The sequence below is a fragment of the Ursus americanus genome, chromosome 23 (genome assembly GCF_024610735.1).
Source record: "Ursus americanus isolate L20-20 chromosome 23, mUrsAme1.1.p, whole genome shotgun sequence".
NCBI lineage: Eukaryota > Metazoa > Chordata > Mammalia > Carnivora > Ursidae > Ursus > Ursus americanus.
Genome location: NC_142149.1, coordinates 20,994,982 through 21,016,283, shown reverse-complemented (window position 1 = coordinate 21,016,283; position 21,302 = coordinate 20,994,982). Strand labels below are relative to the sequence as shown.

Genomic DNA, 21,302 nt, shown 5'->3' with positions numbered 1-21,302 from the left:
CTATTTCAGTTTCCTCATTTGCAAAATGAAAATTATACCAACTTAATGCAGTGCTTGTGAGAATTAATAAGGTGGTATAGGTAAAATACTTGAGCTCAGTGCCTGGCATACATTGAACACTCAGTATTTGTTCTTATCTCCTGTATGAACTAACTACAATTAACTGGCGATTGTAATAGCATTGTTTTCCTGTTTCTCAGCTTCATTATTCTGTTTCATTTGAAACTGAAGGATGAAAGATAAATGCTTGCCATCGCCTAGAGTTGGGTTTTGGCCTTCAAGGGAACCTGAGGCTTAGCTAGGTTATTAGCTTTGGAGGCTGGCCTGTAAATTACTGCTCTAATTTATATTTTTCATTAAAAGCTCAGCTTGCCTCTTCTTCTATAGCGGTTTTCCCTGGCCCTGAAACCCTAGTGTTTAGCCATAAAACAAGGTTTTAAAATTAAGAGGCCATAATTCTCTCAACTCCCCACAATGTGTGGATTAATGGAATTAATGATAAGGGGCACAGAATGTTATTTTTATTTTTAACAAAAGCAAAGACCTGGCCCTATTTCTTACCTTTGAAACACAAAGCAGGGAGATAGTGTGATGAAGTGTAGTGTATTTCTTTGTGTATGTGTAGAACTTTACAAAAAAACCCTGGGTGTCAGGAAGTCTGGGTCCTAGGCTCTTCACTGCCACCAAGATGCTATGACCTCTAATTAGCCCTCCGCACGGTGGCTTTGTGCTTTGCAGGGTTGAACATTAGGTAAATAAGCTCCTGGTATTCTGCCTGGCACTCAGAACCGCCCCCCCGAATGATAGGTGTTACATGGTAGCTCGCTGAAAATGTATCCCATTAGGGTAATGAAAATGGATACGTCTGGCCGCGAGAAGGCACAACCACACCTCTGAACCTCCCAGGAAGAAGGGCGTGGAAACAGAGTCGCGTGCAGCTAAGACTACATCTCCCGCTGCCTTTTGCGGCGATCCTGGTTCGTCCTACCCAGAATCGCGCCCTCTGCAACCTTGCGTCTCTCTGCGGAGGCCCCGGATGTAGAATCCCTCTCAGCTCGGTGGGCGTGGCTTCACGATGGCTCGGAGACCTGGGGCTCTCTTATTGGTTGTGGTCCTTCCAACTGGATTGGACGCGAGGGAGGGGGCGTTGGCCAAGGCGCGCGGGTCTCTAGCGACAGCCAATCAGAAGCCTGGTCTGCCTTTGGCGGGAGGCGGTAAAGCTGGGGCCTTGTAGATTTGGCGCGAGCGCGGCTGGGCTTTACTGCTGCTGGTGTGTAGTTTATTCGGGAGCTTGACCTGAAGAATCCCTGAAGCCGTGTGCGAGAGACGTGAGGAAGAGCCGGCACTGAGGTGACTCAGCCTTGTAAGGTGGAAAGCAGAGGATTGCCTGGGGAGGCCTAGGGTCTGGGAGGCAGCAGAGTTGGGAGAGGGGCTAAGGCGAGGGCCGCTGCCTCCCTTGAGGCCCAAGGTGAAGTGAGGGGAGACGAGCTCAGATCGCCGGAGGTCTGAGGTCCGGGTAAGGGAAGGAGTAGGCTGGCAGTCGTGCGTGGAATAAAGGGGCTGAATGTTGTAGGAGGGAGATGTTCCGGGGTGGGGTTGGGAGGGTGTGGGGTGGGGACCGAGTGCGGGCGGAGGGCAGACCGTAAATGTGGCAGGGTGCTGGGCTAAACTGGTGATAAAGGCACACCCCGTGCCTGGAGTGAGGGAATCAGAAGTCCTGTAGAAATCTATTAAGATAAACTTACTGCATCACTCGAGTGGTTAAGAACTTGAGCTCTGGAGCCAGAATGCCTGGTTTGCTATGACTTTGGGCCTCTGTGCCTCCGAGTCTTCTCATCTGTAAAATAAGGATAATAAGAGTGTGGACCTCTAGGGTAGTTGTAAAACTTAAATGAGTCGGTGCCTAAGGGGAGCCTGGCTGGCTCAGTCGGTAGAGGGTTCCCCTCATGATCTCGGGGTTGTGAGTTTGACTCCCACGTTGGGTGCAGAGATTCCTTTAAAAAAAAAAGAATAAAATAAAAGTAAAGTGCTTATAACAACAGCGTTACACATAGTAGGTAGACAATAAGTGTTATTATTGCTCAGATTTGGCTATGAAGCAGAATTGAGTGCTAAAATATTGTTAGAATTTACTTATGAAATGCTGATCATTGGTATAAATTCCATGTTAGCTATTTTTCCTTCACTCTTACATATTGACTGGCTGTCCTGTTCTCTTTTTTGTACCCAGCCGTGTTGCCATCATGCCTCGAACCCGATCCCAGTCACAGGTTACAATCAGTTTTCCAAAAAAGAAGCTGTCTCGGACATTGGACAAAGCTAAAAACTCCGGCGACACCAAACTAGAACTGACCAATGTCCAGGCCACCCCCTGTTCTTCCGTAAAAATTCTGCCTCTCAGCCCCAGAAAACGTCTGGGTAAGCTATCCGTTAAATAAGTACAACTTTTTGGTAGCTGTTGACCTCTCTTTCCTCAATAATAAGATGCCTAGTCCTTTGAAGCAGCTTCCTAATAAGTTCAGGTAAGACCACTTTGTCACTTTGGTTATTTTCAGAATGATTGCTGAGTTCATTTACTGAACTTCAGAGTTAAGCCACTTGTTGAGATCTCTTTCTGAACTGCTTCACAGTTCTGGTGTTCAATTCCTTAACTTTGAACTTAGTTCTGTCAGTGTTTTAAATGACTTTGCAGTTAGCTGTCTTGTATTTTGAAGCTTTCACCTCATTAGTGGTGAAATTAAGAGAAGCAGGTGATATTCTTGTTTTAGAACACTGGTTGGTAATCCTTTTTTGTTTTAGATCATTTGTTTTTGTTTTTAAAGATTTTACTTATTTATTTTTGCAAGAGAGAGCAACCACAAGCGGGGGTGAGGGGCAGAGCAGGGAGCCCAGTGGGGACTCAATCCCAGGACCCTGGGATCATGACCTGAGCTGAAGATAGACGCTTAACCGACTGTGCCATCCAGGAGCCGAGATCATTTGTTTTTAATGAAGGGTGATGTGGAGACATTTTTGGTTGTCACAACTGAGGGAGTGCTACTGGAATGGTGGATAAAAAGGCCAGGGATCCTGCTAAACATTTTACAATGCATGGGATGGCCCCCAACAAGAATTATTTGGTCCAACATCCCAATGGTGCCAAGATTGAGAAACCTTATTTTAGAACAATCTTAAGAATTTTCATCCCACCAAACCCCTTTGCTTTCTACCAAATAGTTGTAAGATTCAGTGGTGCCATCTGGTGGCCAATAATTGCTTCTAGATGAGAGGCATTCTGTTTTGGTGGTTTTGACTATAGAAGTTTGCCTCCTGGGGCGCCTGGGTGGCTCAGTCTTTAAGCGTCTGCCTTCGGCTCAGGGCGTGATCCTGGCGTTCTGGGATGGAGCCCCACATCAGGCTCCTCCGCTGCGAGCCTGCTTCTTCCTCTCCCACTCCTCCTGCTTGTGTTCCCTCTCTCGCTGGCTGTCTCTCTCTCTGTCAAATAAACAAAATCTTAAAAAAAAAAAAAAAAAAAAAAAGGAAAAGAAGAAGTTTGCCTCCTGGGGGACCTGGGTGGCTCAGTCAGTTAAGAGTCTGCCTTCAGCTCATGTCATGATCCCGGGGTCCTGGGATCAAGCCCCACATGGGGGGTCCCTGCTTAGCTGGGAGCCTGCTTCTGCCTCTGCCTCTCCCCGCCGATTGCGCTCTCTCTCTCAAATAAATAAAATCTTTAGAAAAGGAAAGAAAGAAAGAAAGAAAGAAAGAAAGAAAGAAAGAAAGAAAGAAAGAAAGGAGGGAGGAAGGGGAGGGGAGAGGAGAGGAGAGAGAGAAAAAGAAAGAGAAAGGAAGGAAGGAAGGAAGGAAGGAAGGAAGGAAGGAAGAAAGAAAGAAAGAAAGAAAGAAAGAAAGAAAGAAAGAAAGAAAGAAAGAAAGAAAGAAAGAAAAGAAAGAAAGAAATTTGCCTCTTTCTGGGAATAGCAGAGATCTTTGCAAGTCCTTTTACTGTCCGCTACTATGAATGACCATGTTTTGATTTTAATATATTTCAGGTGATGACAATCTGTGCAACACTCCCCATTTACCACCCTGTTCTCCACCAAAGCAAGGCAAGAAAGAGAATGGCCCCCCTTGCTCACGTTCACCTAAGGGGCGCAGATTGGTATTCGACAATCAGCTGACAGTTAAGTCTCCTAGCAAAAGAGAACAAGCCAGAGCTCACCAAAACAAAATCCTTTCCTCAGTTCGTAAAGATCAAGAGATCACAACAAATTCTGAGCAGAGATGTCCACTGGAGAAAGAATCTGCATGTGTGAGACTGTTCAAGCAAGAAGGTTCGTTCTTACATGGCAACTGTTAATGCAGCCTTGTAAACAAGGCTGGTGACCCCAAATGAAACCCAGTGGATCTTCTCAGTCACCTCTGTTGTATCTAATTGTCCTTTCACATCTGACACAGGCACTTGCTACCAACAAGCAAAGCTGGTCCTGAATACAGCTGTCCCGGACCGGCTGCCTGCCAGGGAAAAGGAGATGAATGTCATCAGGAATTTCCTGAGGGAGCACATCTGTGGGAAAAAAGCTGGAAGTCTTTATCTTTCTGGTGCTCCTGGAACTGGAAAAACTGCCTGCTTAAGCCGAATTCTGCAAGACCTCAAGGTACACTGAGAGTCTGAAATATGGTGCTCTTGCTAAAATGACATTTGGTTATTAAGGGTTAAGAAAGGTAGACGTGCTTAGGGGATTGAAGTATCCCCTCAAATAAGATGTTTTTAGTTTCATTGTCTAAATCTTTCCAAATGAAAGTAGAGCTTATTCTCTTATATGCTGTTAACTCCTCAAAGACTAGGTTCCATCAAACCTTTATCTGAGGGGGAAATATCTTTCATGTTTGCATTTTTCTAGAAGGAACTGAAAGGCTTTAAAACTATCATGCTGAATTGCATGTCCTTGAGGAGTGCCCAGGCTGTATTCCCAGCTATTGCTCAGGAGATTTATCAGGAAGAAGTATCCAGGCCAGCTGGGAAGGACACGATGAAGAAACTGGAAAACCATATGACTGCAGAGAAGGGCCCCATGATGTAAGTACTGCTCTGCTGCATGTTCTGTGAAAATCTGCAAGGTCTGCTGCCCACAAACTCACATTCTAGTCTCTTGAATTTATCAGTTTGTACAAGAAATGAACATTTCCTGTATTTGCTGTACAAGAGGTAGTTACATATGCTTAAAGGGAAAGAGAAGAGGAAAAATACAACTTCTAATTTTAAATTGGAAAAAAAAATGCTCTTAAACTAATTGCTTGAAAAACCTGTATCTTACTTTTGTGTGATGGTGGGGGTATCATTGTAACAGGGACTGGAGAGAGGACAGACTAGGACCTTCAAACTGGTGTCAGCTGTAGGAATGTGACCTGGAGTCAGCCCAGATCTAACAGATGGGAGAGTTAGGAAGGTGAACATGGATACTAATTGTTTGTCTTTATACGTAGTGTGTTGGTGCTGGACGAGGTGGATCAGCTGGACAGCAAAGGGCAGGATGTATTGTACACGCTGTTCGAGTGGCCATGGCTAAGCAATTCTCGATTGGTGCTGATTGGTTAGTGCTCAGTGGCTAATGTTACAGGATGGGTCTAAAGAATTCTTTTTGTAATCGCTTCATCTTATCACCTATTTTATCTTAAGCCAGCTTTCTGCTTCCTTATCAAAATGAAAAAATTACTATAAAATAATAGTTTTAATCTAAACTCAACTTTGTTAAGTCTAAATAAAAATGACATAATACTTCATTTCAGAGACAGTTGATTTTTGGAGTATCTGGTCCTGCTTATCAGTGAACAATTCTAAACCTAACTTGAAAAGAGCATTCTAAAATGACTATGTTCATCTAACCTAATAAGTGTTGGGGTGGGCGTGAGGTGGCAAGTGGAAGCAACAGTTAGAATGCTGGGTTATAACTGGAAATTGTATTCAGCTTTCAGGGGGTTTAATTTTCCTTTGAGATGACTTGACCGTGATGATTGGTAATATTTATCTCCTTCTCAGGTATTGCTAATACCTTGGATCTCACAGACAGAATTTTGCCGAGGCTTCAAGCTAGAGAAAAATGTAAGCCTCGGCTGTTGAACTTCCCACCTTATACCAAAAATCAGATAGCCGCTATCTTGCAGGATCGGCTTGATCTGGTAAGTGCCACCCATTGTACCGCATTATGTGTCCCTTGGATGGGAAAACCTAACAATCCTGAAATATTTTTGCTTAGAGGGGCACCCGGGTGGCTCAGTCAGTTGAGCATCTGACTCTTGATCTCAGCTCAGGTCTTGATCTTAAGGTTGTGAGTTCAAGCCTTCTGTTGGGCTCCACACTGGGTGGGGAGCCTATTTAAATTTTTTTAAAGTTAATTTTTTTAAATATTTATTTATTTATTTATTTTGCTTAGATTGCTTTCCTCAGCAGGGAGTTCCTGCGGGCCATTGTGAGAACATTTTTATATGAATTTCCACCCAAAGCTCCATTTATTCAATACTTCAGTGTTGGAATAAAAAGAAGAGAGGAGGGGCACCTGGGTAGCTCAGTCAGTTAAACACCCCACTCGATTTCAGCTCAGGTCTTGATCGCAGAGGTATTGAGTTCAAGCCCCACAGTGGGCTCCACGATGGGCAGGGAGCCTACTTTTGAAAGGGGAGGTGTGGTGCCTAGGTGGCTCAGTTGATTAAGCCTTTGACTCTTGATTTCGGTTCAGGTCACCATCTCAGGGTCGTGAGATCCAGCCCCCTACGGGGCTCTGCATCAGGCTTCAGGCTCAGTGTGGAGTCTGCTTGTCCCTCTCCCTCTGCTCCTGTCTGGCACCCCACTTTGGTACATGGGAGCGCTCAAATAAATTTTTTTTTTTTTAAAGAGAGGAATCACTCAATACTCCCCCCCCCTTTTTAAGTTTATTTGTTTTTAGTAATCTCTACACCGAACGTGGGGTTCAAGCTCACAACCCCAAGATCAAGAGTCACATCATCTTCCTACTGCACCAGCCAGGTGCCCCTCAATACTTTTATAATGGCCTGTAACAATAGGGCCCGTTTCTTTGGAAAATGACCAAATAGATTTCAGTTTAGTTTTGCTAATTTCTGTTTGCTTTTTTTTGCCATTCGTGAGCCTCTACCACATGCCTACAAAATGTTTAAATGTGTGAAATTTCCATTTATTTGTGAGCAGAAAAGGCATCTCTTGGACCTAAAGGGTGACCGGTCAAGTTTAGACTTGAAATGTGAAAATATTTATGTCTGGGACCTAAATTACAGAGAGGGAGAACCTTATAGTTCATGCTGTCATCTCATATGTCTTTCCAAAGGTATCTAGAGCTCAGGTTCTGGACAATGCTGCAATTCAGTTCTGTGCCCGAAAAGTCTCTGCTCTTTCAGGAGATGTTCGAAAAGCGCTAGATGTTTGCAGGTGAGTTATGGCACTGTTGGCTGCTTTTATTAAAAAAAGAAATGCTGTTAATTGTCTCGTGTAACTCAAGTGAATGTGGCTTAAGAGGCCGCATTCTGCCACTTTTTACACTCAGAAAGGAGGACTTGTTTCTCAGTGGGGAGCTCTGCATTTCCACCGTGTTAATGTCTGAAACATTATCAGTCCATTACCTACAGAGGGAGAAACAAATGAGATGTTGCTGGCACTCCCTGTGGTGATTATAGATTGGTTAATTACATTTGTATTAAAAAAGACTCCAGTTTACTTTTCCATTAGCTGGTCTCAAGCAGGTTTATTTATGGACCTGAACCATCTTTGCCTTTAGACTTTTTTTCCTTCCTTTGCTTTTGTGAGCACCCCTTCCTCCGGTTGGTGGTCCCCCACACTTGTACTCCAGACCTCTCTCTCCCTTCCCATCCTCTGCCCCTCCTGCTGGGGAAAGCCTCTGTGTTGACTGATGAAATTCCTTCCTTCCCAGTAGGGACACTGGGTCCATTAAAATGATACTTGCTGTGCTGGCCCGCTGGTCCAACCTCCCCCTACTGCCATGCAAAAGATCCAGGTCTGGCTTATGGCTTCCTGTGGGCAAAGTGCTTTGGAGACAGCAGTGGAGAGTAAGCTCTTCCTATTGCTAGATGGCATGATCCTGGATTTGAAAGTTTCCCCTAGTCAGCAAACTACTTGAGTAAAGACTGCAGCTATGAGCAATAGTCATGTAGGCTGGTGTGGTTTAGCCTACGCATATCATATGAATATAGAACTGAGGACTCCCCTTTTAGGTCCAGTGTGTATGGGTGGTACTGGCTCTCTGTAGGCAGTCACCCACCCACATAGCCTCTCTCCTATCCATGATATTTTTTCCTCCTTCAAAATGTTATTATTGGCTTAATGTATGATGACCTACTTGGCATCTATTAAGAGGAAACCATATAGTGTTGAAAGTCTCTCCGATTCCCTGGTCCATGAATTATTTCAAGGCAACTAAGTCCCCTTTAGCTGAGACATAAACCAGTTTTGTTTGGGGGCTTTAAAATTATAAAACATGTGTCTGTTTTTGAACTTGGTGGTTTGGTGTGGTGTTTGGTTTGGCTCAGCCTAAATTAATTTTAGAAATATTTTTTTTATAGGAGAGCTATTGAAATTGTAGAGTCCGATGTCAAAAGCCAGACTGTCCTCAAACCGCTGTCTGAATGTAAGTAGTTTATCTCTTTCCCATCTTCCTTTATAATTGGAAGCTTAACTTTTCTGAGGAAAGAGGTAGAAAGATGAAATGACCATAGTTAAATCCATGCTTACCCTTTTCTGTATGTCTGTGTTTTTTGTCAATTTCATCTATTTTACTTCAATCTGGCCTGTCTGTACTATAGTCCTTGCATTGCTGGATACACATTCCCCGGGGTGTTACATAAAAGGCTGGATCATAGTAAGTTTTCTTTCTAAGCTCTAGAAATGAACATTGTGGACGGTAAGGCTTGATCAGCTTCTCTCTGGGTTCTTCTGTTGAGTTCACTTTAGTTTTTTTTTTTGTTTTTTTTTTTTTTTTATTCGACAGAGATAGAGAGAACCAGCGAGAGAGGGAACACAAGCAGGGGGAGTGGGAGAGGAAGAAGCAGGCTCATAGCGGAGGAGCCTGATGTGGGGCTTGATCCCATAACACTGGGATCACGCCCTGAGCCGAAGGCAGACGCTTAACCGCTGTGCCACCCAGGCGCCCCTGCTGTGCCACCCAGGCGCCCCCACTTTAGGTCTTGATGTAGGTGAGAGGAAAGTAAATAAGAGTCGGACAGTGAGAGAATCCAGTTCAACTTGGGATATCTCAAGCCTTCAGACAAGTCTGGGAGGGTGGAGGTGCAAAGATGATATTGCTACAGTAGGCTGTTATAAAAATGACAAAATTATTTTCCTTTCCGTTAGCCTTGTTCTCTTAGTCATGGCAGATGTAAAATGGCCATGAACTACATATCTTGTCAGTATTTAATATCCAGTGTTAATCTTTAGAAACAGGACAGTCTGATTTGATTGTTTCTTTCCTCTTTCACTCCACTGGTTGAGAGTTATCAAAATTGTTTCTAGCACTGTAGTTCCACAGAAAACATTTTCTTTCTTCCTTTCTTCTCTTCTTTTCTTTTCTTTTTTCTTTTCTTTCTTCCTTTCTTTCTTATCAGTTTGTTGAAAGAAAATTAATAAAAATATTACACAAGTAGCCAAACTGAGTGCTTAGGCTAATGGTAGGTAATATATACCAATGCATGGATTAGATACTGGTTTCTCTTTAACTTTTCAAATTATTCCTTTTTCTCCTACCAATGACATTTTAGGCTTGTCAGTGCCCCTGTGAGCACCACTGGCACACACATAGCTAAAGGAGGTTGTAAGTTTCTGGCATAAATTATTAGACTAACCTAATTCCTATCTTTCGACCTCTGGTATGTGTGATTGGCTTTTGATGGTTCTAGAAAGCTATATGGAGGCTGACTTCAACTAAATGTAAGAAGGCACTTTTTTTTTTTTTTTTTAAGAGAAGGGGAGAGAGGGAATCCACAAGCGGGGAAGGGCAGAGTAAGAGAGAGAATCTTAAGCAGACTCCACACTGCAGGGCTCGATCTCACGACCCTGAGCCAAGATCCAGAGTCAACACTTAACTGACTGAGCCACCCAGGCACCCCAGGACGGCTTCTTTGACACATAGGTGGGTTCCCTAGCTTTGAAGATATTCACAAACAAAAGCTGGATAGATGATCACTAGTTGGGATTGTTTTGGGTAGGGAGCAAGAAGAGACCTCTAAATTCCTTTCAACTTGAAGGTTCTGCTACTTGATCAGTGATCTCTAGTTTTTCCACTACTTTTAGTTATTTGCAACATCCCAGTTATGGTAATGAAATAGAAGCAGATTGCTCTGGGGCAACTGCACGTAGTCTGAGGAAGTAGCTTAGGCAAAGGTTGTTACAGAGCAAATCCCTTCTCTGTCTTGCAATTCATGCATCTTCAAACAATGAGGCCATAGTCCTAGGCATCTTGTTGGCAGTTCCCCAACCTCCGGCCTCTGAGATGGTGCTATCTGCTAAGATATCCAATGACATTTTCTCAAGTGTTGCTCTGTCGTGGATCGTCTTAGGCAAGTGAACCAAACCTCAAAGGTCATTTGGGGAAGCTATCTAGAGGACTTATGTAGGATTCACTTTACTATCCACAGTTAGCCACTCATTTGAAACTATTAGGTAATTCTTACAACTTTTTTTCCTTTCTTAATTACCAGGCACAATCATCTTCGCTTCAGGGTTCTGTACTTTTTCATCTTCAAGATATTGGGAATTTCCAAGGCGGAATACTGTAGTCCTCTGTCTCGTCCTTATTCTTTCATGAGATGGATTCTGTCTCTCTGACATGAAATTGCGTTCTGCAGGACAAAATAGCCTACATTCTACGCAGAAAAAACAGATAACCCTATTTTCCAAGTCATCATCTTTCTGAAGATAGCACTGTCTCTCATCCTTTGACTTCTGGTTACAGAGTTGGAACCTCTGCTTTGCCACCACATGACTGCACTTGAATTTTCTTCCCCCAAAACTTAGTATCATCTGTCTCAGTACACACAATATTTTAAAAATCTAATGAAGCCTGATTTATTTACTTTTTAGGCAGGTCACCCTCTGAGTCACTGGTTCCCAAGCGGGTTGGTCTTATTCACATATCTCAAGTTATCTCAGAAGTTGATGGTAACAGAATGACTTTGAGCAAAGAAGGAGCACAAGATTCCTTCCCTCTTCAGCAGAAGATCTTGGTCTGCTCTTTGCTGCTCTTGACCCGGCAGCTGAAAATCAAAGAGGTCACTCTGGGGAAGGTGAGTTGAGAATCTCAGCAGATGGAACTGGGGTAGAGATGAGTATGCTTTGCAGAGCAGATGTTGTCCAAAGGGCCTATCATGCTCCAACTGATAGGAATTAAAAGTGGGTTTTTGAAAGGAAGAATAAATACTGGTCCCATAAAAAAGGCAACTGATTTTATTTCCCTTGGGTTGTGGTTGAGAATTTCCCATTCATCTCCTCCCCTTCATTTCTACCTTTTCCTATGAAACATGTAAAGCTCCTCTCCTGCCTGACGGGAGAGGTTTTGGCAGTATCTACAGAATGCCTGTTCAAGGATTTTATGGAAAAGAGGGAAAAATTGCAGTATTCAGATAACTTTTATAAATGCAAATTCACATTTTTTAAAAAGACTGTAAGACTACAAGAGATAGAACTTTTAAACAACTTTTGTGTTCTCCCTTGTTTACTCCAGTTATACGAAGCCTATAGTAACGTCTGTCGAAAACAACAGGTGGCAGCGGTGGACCAGTCAGAGTGTTTGTCACTTTCAGGGCTCTTGGAGGCCAGGGGCATTTTAGGATTAAAGAAAAACAAGGAAACCCGCTTCACAAAGGTACAACTAACTGCTTCTTTGTGACAATGCTTTTAATTGCCCTGTTTTGGAGAGCTTATCTTTTTTTGCTAAAGTAAAGATTGTAAGTATGACCACAGTTAGGTAAACAATTTGTTTTTTGTTAGGTGGAGTTTAGGATCTGTGAGGATGGGACTGTGGTATGAATGAGATATTTTCTGCAGGCCATTGAAAAAGCAGCGTTTAACTTGCTTGCCTCTTGGGACAGAAGTTCAACATGGTAGAAGTTCATGTAATAAAAGCTTGGCTTTTGTGAATTCTCCACCATGAAAAGTCCGTTTCTCTTCTTTCCAGGTGTCTTTGAAGATTGAAGAGAAGGAAGTAGAGCATGCTCTTAAAGACAAAGCTTTAATTGGAAATATCTTAGCTACTGGATTGCCTTAACTTCTTTTCTCTTAGGCTAATATGCTACCCGCAAGTGTCCAGCTGGCGTTTTGAGAGTTCCGGAGTCTTCATTTTAGTACTTTATCCATTCAGGTCTGAAAACAAATATGACCTTTTTTTTTTTTTTTTTTTTTTTTTTTAATTTTTATTTTATCTTACATAATCTCTACACCCAACATGGGGCTTGAACAGAAGTTGCATGCTCTTCTGACTGAGCCAGCCAGGTGCCCCTAAAGATGGCCTTTTGTAATGTGAAACGGATATATTTTAATCTATAGATTCATGAATATTAACACTGAATGATAATTTGGGGTCTTATTTTTATGCATTAAAAATCACCAAGTAGACTCTTTTTAATTATATTCACTACTTCCACCTCTTGTGTGTCTCTAACCAGTATGCTTACATTATAGTACACAGGATTTATGTGGTGGAATGTGTCTGTATTTACCTCTTAGTCTCTTCAAGCATTGATGTATCTTAAAGAACTTTGGGGCTAGAGTAAGAAGAATGAAAAAGGACATTCCAGGAAAATAAGCAAGTCTACATGGAGATCTGGGGGACATTTTGATCGAAGAATTTCTTTTTGGAGTATACTGTGTTCGCGTTGCACATACTTCCACATTGTGACATTTTAAAGACTCATTGAGTTTCTGGGGCACTCCCAAGGTTGCGGGGGTGGTAGAAAGAATGTGACTGTACAGATTGTGAATATATTTATTTCCAAGTTGCATTCTTTGTCTTTTTAAGCACGTACATTTCAAGAGAGCTCAGACTTTCAGCAAACAATGTGAAAATTTCTCCCCAAACTGTCGCACAGTCTTAGCCGCCCTCAGATGAATCCACTGGTTTCCAGATGCCTTCATTTGGGGTTGGATTTTCATCTAAACCTCAGATTTTTCCAGTCTTATTAGATAAATTAATCCATATGGCTACTCAAGTCTCCCCTTTTCTGGGTTTGGTTTCCAGTGGCATTCAATAGTAATTTGTGGCGGGGACACCAGAGGGCACCATGATAACACTGACGGCCTTGAAAATGCAGGCAGTGGGGCTGGGGTAGTTTTGAGGGAAGGGAGAGAAAAATTAAGTTTGATCCTTTGGGAAGATTGCTCTACTTTTATAACTCAAGCAGATGCTTGGAATGCAAACCATGTGTGATAGGAAGGGTCCGAGACCAGTGACCAAGTCTGTGCTGCTCCCTGAGCTCTTTGGCCTCTCTGACATGACTTGAGTTTAGGAACCTGATATTGTACAAATGATCTGTTGGCCACTGTTTCATTCATGCTGCCCACTGTATCCCTGCAATGTGATCTGGGCCGCAGCAGATGGTATGGGATAGCAGGACACGCAGAGGGAGCCCTCTGAAATGAACACCACCGGCCAGCGGGTGTGGTAGAGCAGAGTCTGCAGTGGAGGCTGAGTCTGAATCGGAATGTCGTTCTCGCCTTCTCACCCTGACTAGAGCGCTCACTCCCTCGGAGGGTCACTTGTGAGTGGAAAACACAGTTCCATACCTAGAAGCCCGAGAGTGTCTGGGGCTACAAGGGTTAACAAGCATAATTGCAAAGATTGTCCGAAGGCTGATGGAAAGCAGAGACTGAATGGGATTGAGAACAGATGCGGGGCTTGATTTAAATTACATTTTATTGGATGCTGCAGCCTTAAGAGACGTGACTGCTTTACAGTTTGTTTCCACACTGTGGGCAGCTGCTGTCTGTTCTGTGTCCACAGTAGGATCCTGCCCAGAAAGGAGCGGCCTCCCCACCTCGTTGTGTTTGAGGCTTGGCGCCTTCCTCTTAACTTAGGGCTTGAGTCAGGAACATGGCTTGACTCGCAGTGGGGCTGCTATGTATCCTCCATGGCTCGGAGCCAAGATCGCATTTGCAGATTCAAAAGGGCCAAATTTCTTTCCCCTCTACCTCTTTTCTCTCCCTTTCCCCTGGTATTTGGAAATAGGGTTTTCTCTGTACTGGGTGGTTAGTTTCCTTTCCCTCAGTTCTCCCCCCACTGTCAATTTCTAGGTCATTGCTGCTCTTAAGACTTCAGCAATTGGAACAGGGTTGGTTCTGTCAATGATGCGTGAAGCAGACTTAGAGTCCCTGCTTGGCTTCTGCTGCCCTTGTGGGAGCAAAAGCTGATGTATGTTTGTCAGTAGAGTCTTAAGTGTAATTCAGACAGCCGGGGCGCAGACCGAGAAGAGGAAGAAAAGTCCTTTCCTTGCTGGCTTTTCCCACTGAAGCTGAGAGCTATGGGAAGGTAGTGGGATTTTTAGAGGGCTGGGCTGGGCTTGTGGTTACTAGTTTCTGCCAGGATCGTAGCCTGTTTCACATGGAGTAGAGGCGAAGATGCTGACCCACATTCTTCCTCTTGAAGGTGGTAGGCTGTGTGTCTATATCCTGATTTATATTTCTTCAAAGAAGCAGATGAAGCTTCCATAGAGTGTTAGTGGGTATTGCCATGGAAAGAACATAGACACAATAAAATTGGTGTGAGTTTCAACCCCAGAGCTGCCACTGACATTTCTGGCTCAGCGAAGACTTGCCTGTGGCTAGATAACTAACTGGCAAGATGTGTGAGGTCCAGGCTTCCCAGAGATCAAAAATGTTGGCAGAGCTCTATTTGCTACCCCCACCCCCACCCCCGTTCCTTTACTCCCTGCCTTTATTAAGTGCCCTTTTAAGATCTACCAGTGAGACCTGGAAGGGAGGATCTGTAAGGGATATATCTTGGGGATTTTCAAAAATATCTATTGAGACATGTCGCCTTGACTACCAAGGGAAACCAAAAGAAAGAGCCAAGTTTGAGATGTTACTTACGTTTGTGTGTGTCCGCAGCACTCAGGACAGGGTCCGGGACCTGGTAGGTATTCAGTAAATGATTGTTGAATGAACCGAGAAAGGTGCTGCCTTTCCCTCCATCTCCGGGCCGTTCTCATGGGGAGCTACACGTTGCTGGTGTTTCTGCACGGAGGTGGAGCGGGCCCCTGCAAAGGAAGGGTGCTCCATCTTACAAGATGTGTCTTGACACATTGTGGAGCGTTTATTGGCCTCGCAAACGCGTACCCATCGCTCCCTCTGATGTAGTGGCATTTTGCTTGAGGCAACTTCCGTGTTGCTCCCAGGAAGCCTCGGGTTTGGGGAGAGAGTCCTAGTCCTGCCTATGGGCTGGAAAGATGGGGGCCTGTCTGGAGGTTCCTGTGTCCTTAGGGACCGGCCAGAAGCTGTGCCTCTAGTTGGTAAGGGATCGGATCGGGGAGGAGCACACCTTTAGTGTCCCACTTTTTAACTCTTGAGGAAAGTTGTGATCTCGGGTTCCTCCTGAAAATGTAAGGGGCCCTCTAATACATCCTCTTGTAAAGCTGCAGACAGTGCAGGTCTCCCTCTTCTCAGAAGTGCATTCTGTAGGGGGAGAAGGTGTGCCCTCTGGCCTCCCTTGATTTTCAACCCCAGCCCCAAGGCACTGGCAGTAGAAGCTAATTGGGTGCAAGGGGCCTGGGTAGAGGCTGTCTGAAGACTGGCGAAAGGAGAGAGCCAGCTCCTTTTTAAAAAAGCTCTAATTGAGTTCTGAATCAGCCTCCCTCTCTTTGATCCCTCCTCTGTTTCCCACACTGCCTGAAAGAGCTAGATCAGCACTTTATAACAAGGGTGCGCCTGCTGCCCACACCGCCCCCCTCTCCCGACGCTCTCCGCTGCCGCCATCCACTGCTTGTCTCCTTCAGTTAAGATAATGAAGATGCTGAGAGATAAAATGTGTATTTAATAAGGGTGGGGGTAGGGAGGCGGAAAGGGGCAGCCAGGGCCTTCCCTAGTTTGGGGCCTAGCCAAGACTCAAGCTGAAAGCAAAGCTGGAGTAAGACTTGGCCCCAGGGTGTGGGGGTTTCTGGGCCTCAATCCAGCTGACTTCACTGCCTGCTGTTTGCCCTAAATTCCCCCACCTCCACCCTCTCACCCCCACACTCCTTTCTTTCCTCTCTCCTTGCTCCTAATGGGGAAAGGGAATCTTGCTTCTACTTTATTTTCAGCTGGTAACTTGGCCTTTGGTGCGGTGCACCCCCCCCCCCCAAGTCAGCTACAAGGTCGGACTAGGGCAGCCCCCTCTAGCCTAGGCCTGTAGAAGCCATGGGTTCGCGGTGGGGGGTGAGAAAAAGCTAGAGTTAATGAAGACCAGCTGCTAGTCTGGGTTCTGCCTGCAGTTAGCTGGAGGCCAGCCTTTGGTGGTGGTTGGAGGTAGTGGGGTGCATGACCTCCATCCCTGGGCACCAGAATATCCTGTGGCAGCTGAGGCTTGTGCTCCTCTCTGAGCTCGGTTTTATCCTTAGCTTGTAAGAGAGTAGTCTGTTTCCCTGTTGCCCTATTCCCCTCTCCAAGTAACACTCGGCCCTTATTGGGCTTTATAACTGTAGTGGCGGCCCAGCTGAGATCTGAGGATCTCCAAGTTCTTTTGTAAACACTCATTAACTGCCTGGGAAGAACCGAGTCCTGGTTAACAGCTGGGAGGGAACTGAGGCACGTTAGGGAGAAAGGCTTGACCTGAGCTCACCCCATGGACTCCACCCTGGGGCCTCCATCCTTCCTGTCTAGCTCCTTTCCTCAGTTCTTCCTGAAAGTCAGAGAAAGAGGTGGATCCCACTTCTGCCCTCTCCCCTTCTAGGAAGAGGCCATGCTTTCTCCCTGCCCTCGAATCATCCCTGACTTCCCCTGGCCCTTCACCCCATGACACTTGCCCTCCTCTGCCACTGCGGGAGATCTGTGCAACTCTCCTTGCAAAATATTCTCACTCCGGCCCTCTGCGGACCTCCCATCCGCCTTTTCCCGCCCACCAGGCCCAAACCCCAGTGCCTCCTTTTGAGCTACCGAGAAGATCGCCAGTCTTAAACTGGGTCTGTAACCTTGATGTGGATCTAATTGTGCAAAGAGGCCCCTCCGCCCCCTATATTTATCCCAAATGGTACCTGGGAAAATATTCTGTCTCTTCACCGTCCATATTCATTCTGGTAAAGTTTCAGGATCCTATTCAGGGCTGGGTAGTGGCAATAGGTCACTAGTTGACCCCTAAGTTCTGCATCTCGTTCTTCCACTGGTGATGGGTATAACCAAAGTCCCCCAGCTCCACCTGCTCACACTCTCACCTATATGCGCATGTCTGCCCCCTTCAACGCACTCCCAGGTCCACACACTCCCGCCAGGGTATGAATCTCTACCAGTTTCCAACTGCCATCCATGTCTCATTGCCCTGTTACTTGTGGGGGCTGAGGCGGTGGGAATCACCCCCCTCCTCCCCTGGGTGGCCTCCTAGGTATTTAGGAATAGTGGGGAGGGATCTGGAGACTGTGATAGGTCTATGAGGGGGAGGATAGGAGTGAGCACCTGTCCAAAATGAATGCCTCTATCCCCAAATTCTCAATGGCTAGGCGGCTTAGCAGGAGTGATAAGGAAGGAAATCTTAACCCCTATCTTCAGTACCAAAGCCCAAATCATCTGCTGGGCTGGGGACGGGCAGGGGCAGGAAGAAATGTCTTTTTCCTCCTGTCAAATATTATCCTATCCTCTGCTAAAGTCATCCCTGTGCTGTGTATTTGAGACTGAGGGCTGTTCCGGCCCCCAGCCCATGACTCAGATCGCCGGCTTTCTCCCAGTGAGTTCCTTCTGCCCCATCAGTCAGCTCTGCACCCGCTGACCCAGTCAGGGCTGGTGGAAGAGGGCGGGGAGAGCCTAGTGTTGGGAGAGTGGGCTTTAGGACCCAACGGGAACCCGTGCCTCTTGCAGCAGCCTAACCCAGAAGCAGGGGGGAATCCTGAATCGAGCTGAGAGGGCTTCCCCGGTTCTCCAGGGAACCCCATCGCCCCCCTGCCAGCACGCACCTGAACAGGTAGGACCGCGCACACCCCTTCCCAATTCCCCCTCGGCCGCCTTCCGCCGGGCGTCCCCGCTGCTGATCTGGTCGTTTCCCTCTCGCCAGTTCAGGCTTTCCCCATCCCTCCTCCCCCACTGCTCACTGTGGTCCTGGGAGGTGGGGGCCTGGGAACAGTGGGGTGTCTGAAAGCTCGGAGCCCCCGCGCCCTGCAGCGCCCTTCCTGCACTCGCCCCAGGCACTGCCCGATCTCAGGCTAAGAATGGAAAGTGGGGGGAAGGTCTGCCCAGGCCCCACGCCCTTGCACCCTCCTTTGCAGTATTGCTTAATGCCCCTTCCCCCACCTCACCTCGACCGGAGAATTGGCAGTGCCGGGGCGATCGCGGAGGGAGCCGGAGAGGGACCTGAGCTCCCCGGAGGATTTCTCTCTTGCTTCCTCCTGGCCTCCCAGCCCCAAGAGCTCGGGACTTCGGTACCCACCCACCCCACCCCCAGCTCCCTACTCACCTTGGAGGGGAACTAATGCCCCTTTCTAGGCGCCTCTCACACTTGGGTGGCTAAAGGCATTGCTGGAGGGTAGTGGAGGTTGGGAGTGGTTTTGGGTGACCTGTTCCTCTAGGGAAAGTTCTTTCAGCTTAGAGCCCCCATCCCTGCCAACACCTCAGCACCTATTGCAAAGACACCCCCCCGCCCGCCGCCCTGTGTGTGTGTGTGTGTGTGTGTGTGTGTGTGTGTGTGTAGACCATGTGGGTTTAAGATCTATAAGCTTTGGATAAAGGTGGCTGTGTGCATTGAAGGGGAGAGGTCCCAGAGTGTGGCCCAGGCCAGAGTAGGCTCAGCCCAGATGGCTGGGGAAGGGGGTGTGGACGAGATCAGGGAGGCCACCCAGCCATGCCAGCTCCCTGGGTTTCTTGGCTTTCAGAGCCTCAGGCTCCTGGTGTTACCCCGAAGTTTCTGCCCTCCTGCCGTCTCTCTGGGAAAGGGCTGAATGGCACCTACTGTTTACGGTGGCTTATTTTTCCCTCCAGTGGGGGGCTGACAAAGCCTGCTCTCGGAAGACCTAGGGCATCTCATTCTGGTTTAGTGGGTTTGCAGGAGGGGTGTATGACTTGTCTGAGTAACTGTGTGAATGTGTGTATCGCCTCTGAGCGTAGCTGACTGGGGAAGAGAGTGATAGGAAAGACTGGCCACACTTTGGGGGAACCCCTCTAGCTCTCTGTGTGGCGGAGTGGGCAGCATGTCCCCATCTGGTCACTCTGTCGAGGTGTGGGGTGTGCTTTGCATTTCTCCATGACTCCCCGGGGCCCCTAATGGTTGGTTTTGGAGGAAAGGGTGGATAATGGAGTGACTTCAGACTTAATTCTGCCCTTGACCCAGGAAGCAGAGATTCTCAGTGTGAGTGGGTATGTGCATTTATACTGAAGGCTCAGTTTTTCCTTCCTTCCTTCCTTCCTTCCTTCCTTCCTTCCTTCCTTCCTTCCTTCCTTCCTTCCTTTCTTTCTTTCTTTCTTTCTTTCTTTCTTTCTTTCTTTCTTTCTTTCTTTCTCTTTCTTGTTTTGATGAGACAAGAAAAGAATTTATTTCAGTGAGGCCAACACCAGGAAGACAGCAGACTTAGTTTCTTCATTTGTAAAAGTGGCTATCAGTAGCAAGCCCCACTTGCCTGATAGGGACACCTCCATAAAGACCCTGTAAGACAACGTATTGGACAACCCAGTGCAAATGGTAGTTATGGCTGGGGGAGGAGAGGAAGAGGGGGTTCTAGGACAGGATTCTCTTCCTAAATCTAGGTCAGTCTCTCTGCCTTGGCTTTCCTTCCCCCCATCCTTGCCCATCTGTGGGGTGGCAGAACCAGGCAGGCCATTCCCCCCAGGGCTGTGGAATTACCCTAATGCAGGTGGTAGCAGTTGCCAGAGAGCCTGTGGTCAGAGAGGACAGATCTCTCCACCAGGCTTTTCTTCCTCTGGGGCTCCACACCTTCTCCCCTGAGCTCCGTCTCCACCTTCCTTCTGCCATTCCTGCTCAGCGTCCTTGTCCCCGTCTCTCCCCTGCCCAGTGGCCTCCTTGCCCGGCTCACTGGACAGGGGCCCTAATCGGATTGGACAGCTGAGATCTGTGTGACGGCTGAGAGCAGGCGGGAGAGAGGCCAGTGGGAGGATGGTATGAGGCCTGCCCCTGGCACTGTCCGGGCCTCCCAGGCACAACCTTGAGCCCGCGGACTCCTGGCTTGGCTTGGCCCTGGGAAAGGGATGCCAGAGGAGGCTAGGAATGAAGATTAGGGGAGGGGGGAAACCCCAGGACCTCTTTGATCTTTGGTGGCCTTAATGTCACTATCTCTGACCAAGACCTGGAGGAGAGGACAGCAGGTGAGAGCCAGGCTTGCCCTGCCCCCTCCCATGTCCCCATGGCCCCACTTTCTTCTCTCTTCTTGTTGGGAAATGTGTTCACTTTCCCCATCTAGCCCTTTTGGCCAAATCCCCCCTTACGGGTTACATCTGGGAGCTGCTGGGGGCACCATGTGTCTGCCTCACTGTGGGCTGTTTCCTCCCCTCCAAGGTATTTCTCTCACTCACTCTCCGGGCTGGGCGCCAGGACTCCTGGGTTTCCCGCCTGCCTCCTGGTGCAGGGCTGCCCTGCAGGCCTCCAGAGAGTCGCTAAGCTGGTTTCCTTCCTCCTGTGTGGGGAGGGCCTTCTCTCTGGGCTGGGAGGTGTCAAGAATCCCAGGTGGGATAGGGGTGGGGGCACCACAGCCCCGGGCACCACAGCACCCCGACTCCTCCCTGCTCGCCTCTGACTCAGCTTGGGGGCAGCACATGCCCTGCCTGGCAGGCATGGCCTGTTCTCGCCTCCAGGCTTCCATCTTTACATGTGGGCAGCCAAGATCTTCTCTTCTTTTTAGCTTTTTTTCCCCATGGTATCTGGGGGTGGCCCTTGAAACCCCTATGTCTGTACCCACACATTTTGGGGAGCAGGGGATTAGCATAATTGAGGCTGGGGCACTATTTTGTCTTCTCTCCAGCTGGGCCAGGATGAAGGAAACCAGCACAAACTTCCCCATGCCAATTCCCTCTGCCCTCAAAAGACCAGTCAGTGGAGCCAGGCCCTGCCCTCTCGGTGCCCACAATGTGGTTGGCACTGATTTGTCAGAAATTGGGAAGGTTTCCCTCTAGACTGCTTGCCTCCTCTCTCCTC

At 47.1% G+C, this 21,302-nt stretch overlaps 2 protein-coding genes and 1 long non-coding RNA gene across 6 annotated transcripts in view; 2 read left to right on the top strand and 1 right to left on the bottom strand.

The window, feature by feature from the left end:
* Positions 1–1,181: 1,181 nt before the first annotated feature.
* LOC123781947 (uncharacterized) lies at positions 1,182–18,328 on the bottom strand. Of its 3 annotated transcripts, none has more exons than XR_015721293.1 (4): positions 18,121–18,328; positions 15,077–15,243; positions 1,746–1,837; positions 1,182–1,307 (listed from the first exon to the last, which is right to left on the bottom strand). It is a non-coding gene; the product is annotated as an uncharacterized LOC123781947 (long non-coding RNA). The 3 variants fall into 3 exon arrangements; XR_006776838.2 differs by having other exon boundaries at positions 1,223–1,360; XR_006776839.2 differs by having other exon boundaries at positions 1,273–1,404.
* Positions 1,211–12,991, top strand: CDC6 (cell division cycle 6). Of its 2 annotated transcripts, none has more exons than XM_045781728.2 (12): positions 1,211–1,350; positions 2,231–2,418; positions 4,029–4,310; positions 4,435–4,634; positions 4,881–5,056; positions 5,464–5,570; positions 6,017–6,156; positions 7,317–7,417; positions 8,566–8,630; positions 11,078–11,280; positions 11,718–11,858; positions 12,171–12,991. In XM_045781728.2, the coding sequence occupies exons 2-12, from the start codon at positions 2,244–2,246 to the stop codon at positions 12,258–12,260; spliced, it is 1,680 nt and encodes a 559-aa protein (XP_045637684.1). In that variant the 5' UTR covers positions 1,211–1,350; positions 2,231–2,243; the 3' UTR covers positions 12,261–12,991. The 2 variants fall into 2 exon arrangements, with proteins under 2 accessions (XP_045637684.1, XP_045637685.1); XM_045781729.2 differs by having other exon boundaries at positions 1,242–1,363.
* The window catches only part of RARA (retinoic acid receptor alpha), a 43,213-nt gene continuing 39,909 nt past the window's right edge, over positions 17,999–21,302 (top strand). Inside the window, exon 1 of the mRNA XM_045781731.2 lies at positions 17,999–18,128. The gene's annotated coding sequence lies outside the window, so the exon portion shown is untranslated. The remainder of the gene's footprint in view (positions 18,129–21,302) is intronic.

What these genes read in the sequence shown, in the direction of transcription:
- CDC6 (XM_045781728.2), top strand. Translation starts at nt 2,244, where the DNA reads ATGCCTCGAACCCGATCCCAGTCACAGGTTACAATCAGTTTTCCAAAA. An exon ending in GAATTCTGCAAGACCTCAAG is followed by an intron (nt 4,635 to 4,880) that starts GTACACTGAGAG and finishes GCATTTTTCTAG; the next exon opens with AAGGAACTGAAAGGCTTTAA. An exon ending in AAAGCGCTAGATGTTTGCAG is followed by an intron (nt 7,418 to 8,565) that starts GTGAGTTATGGC and finishes TTTTTTTTATAG; the next exon opens with GAGAGCTATTGAAATTGTAG.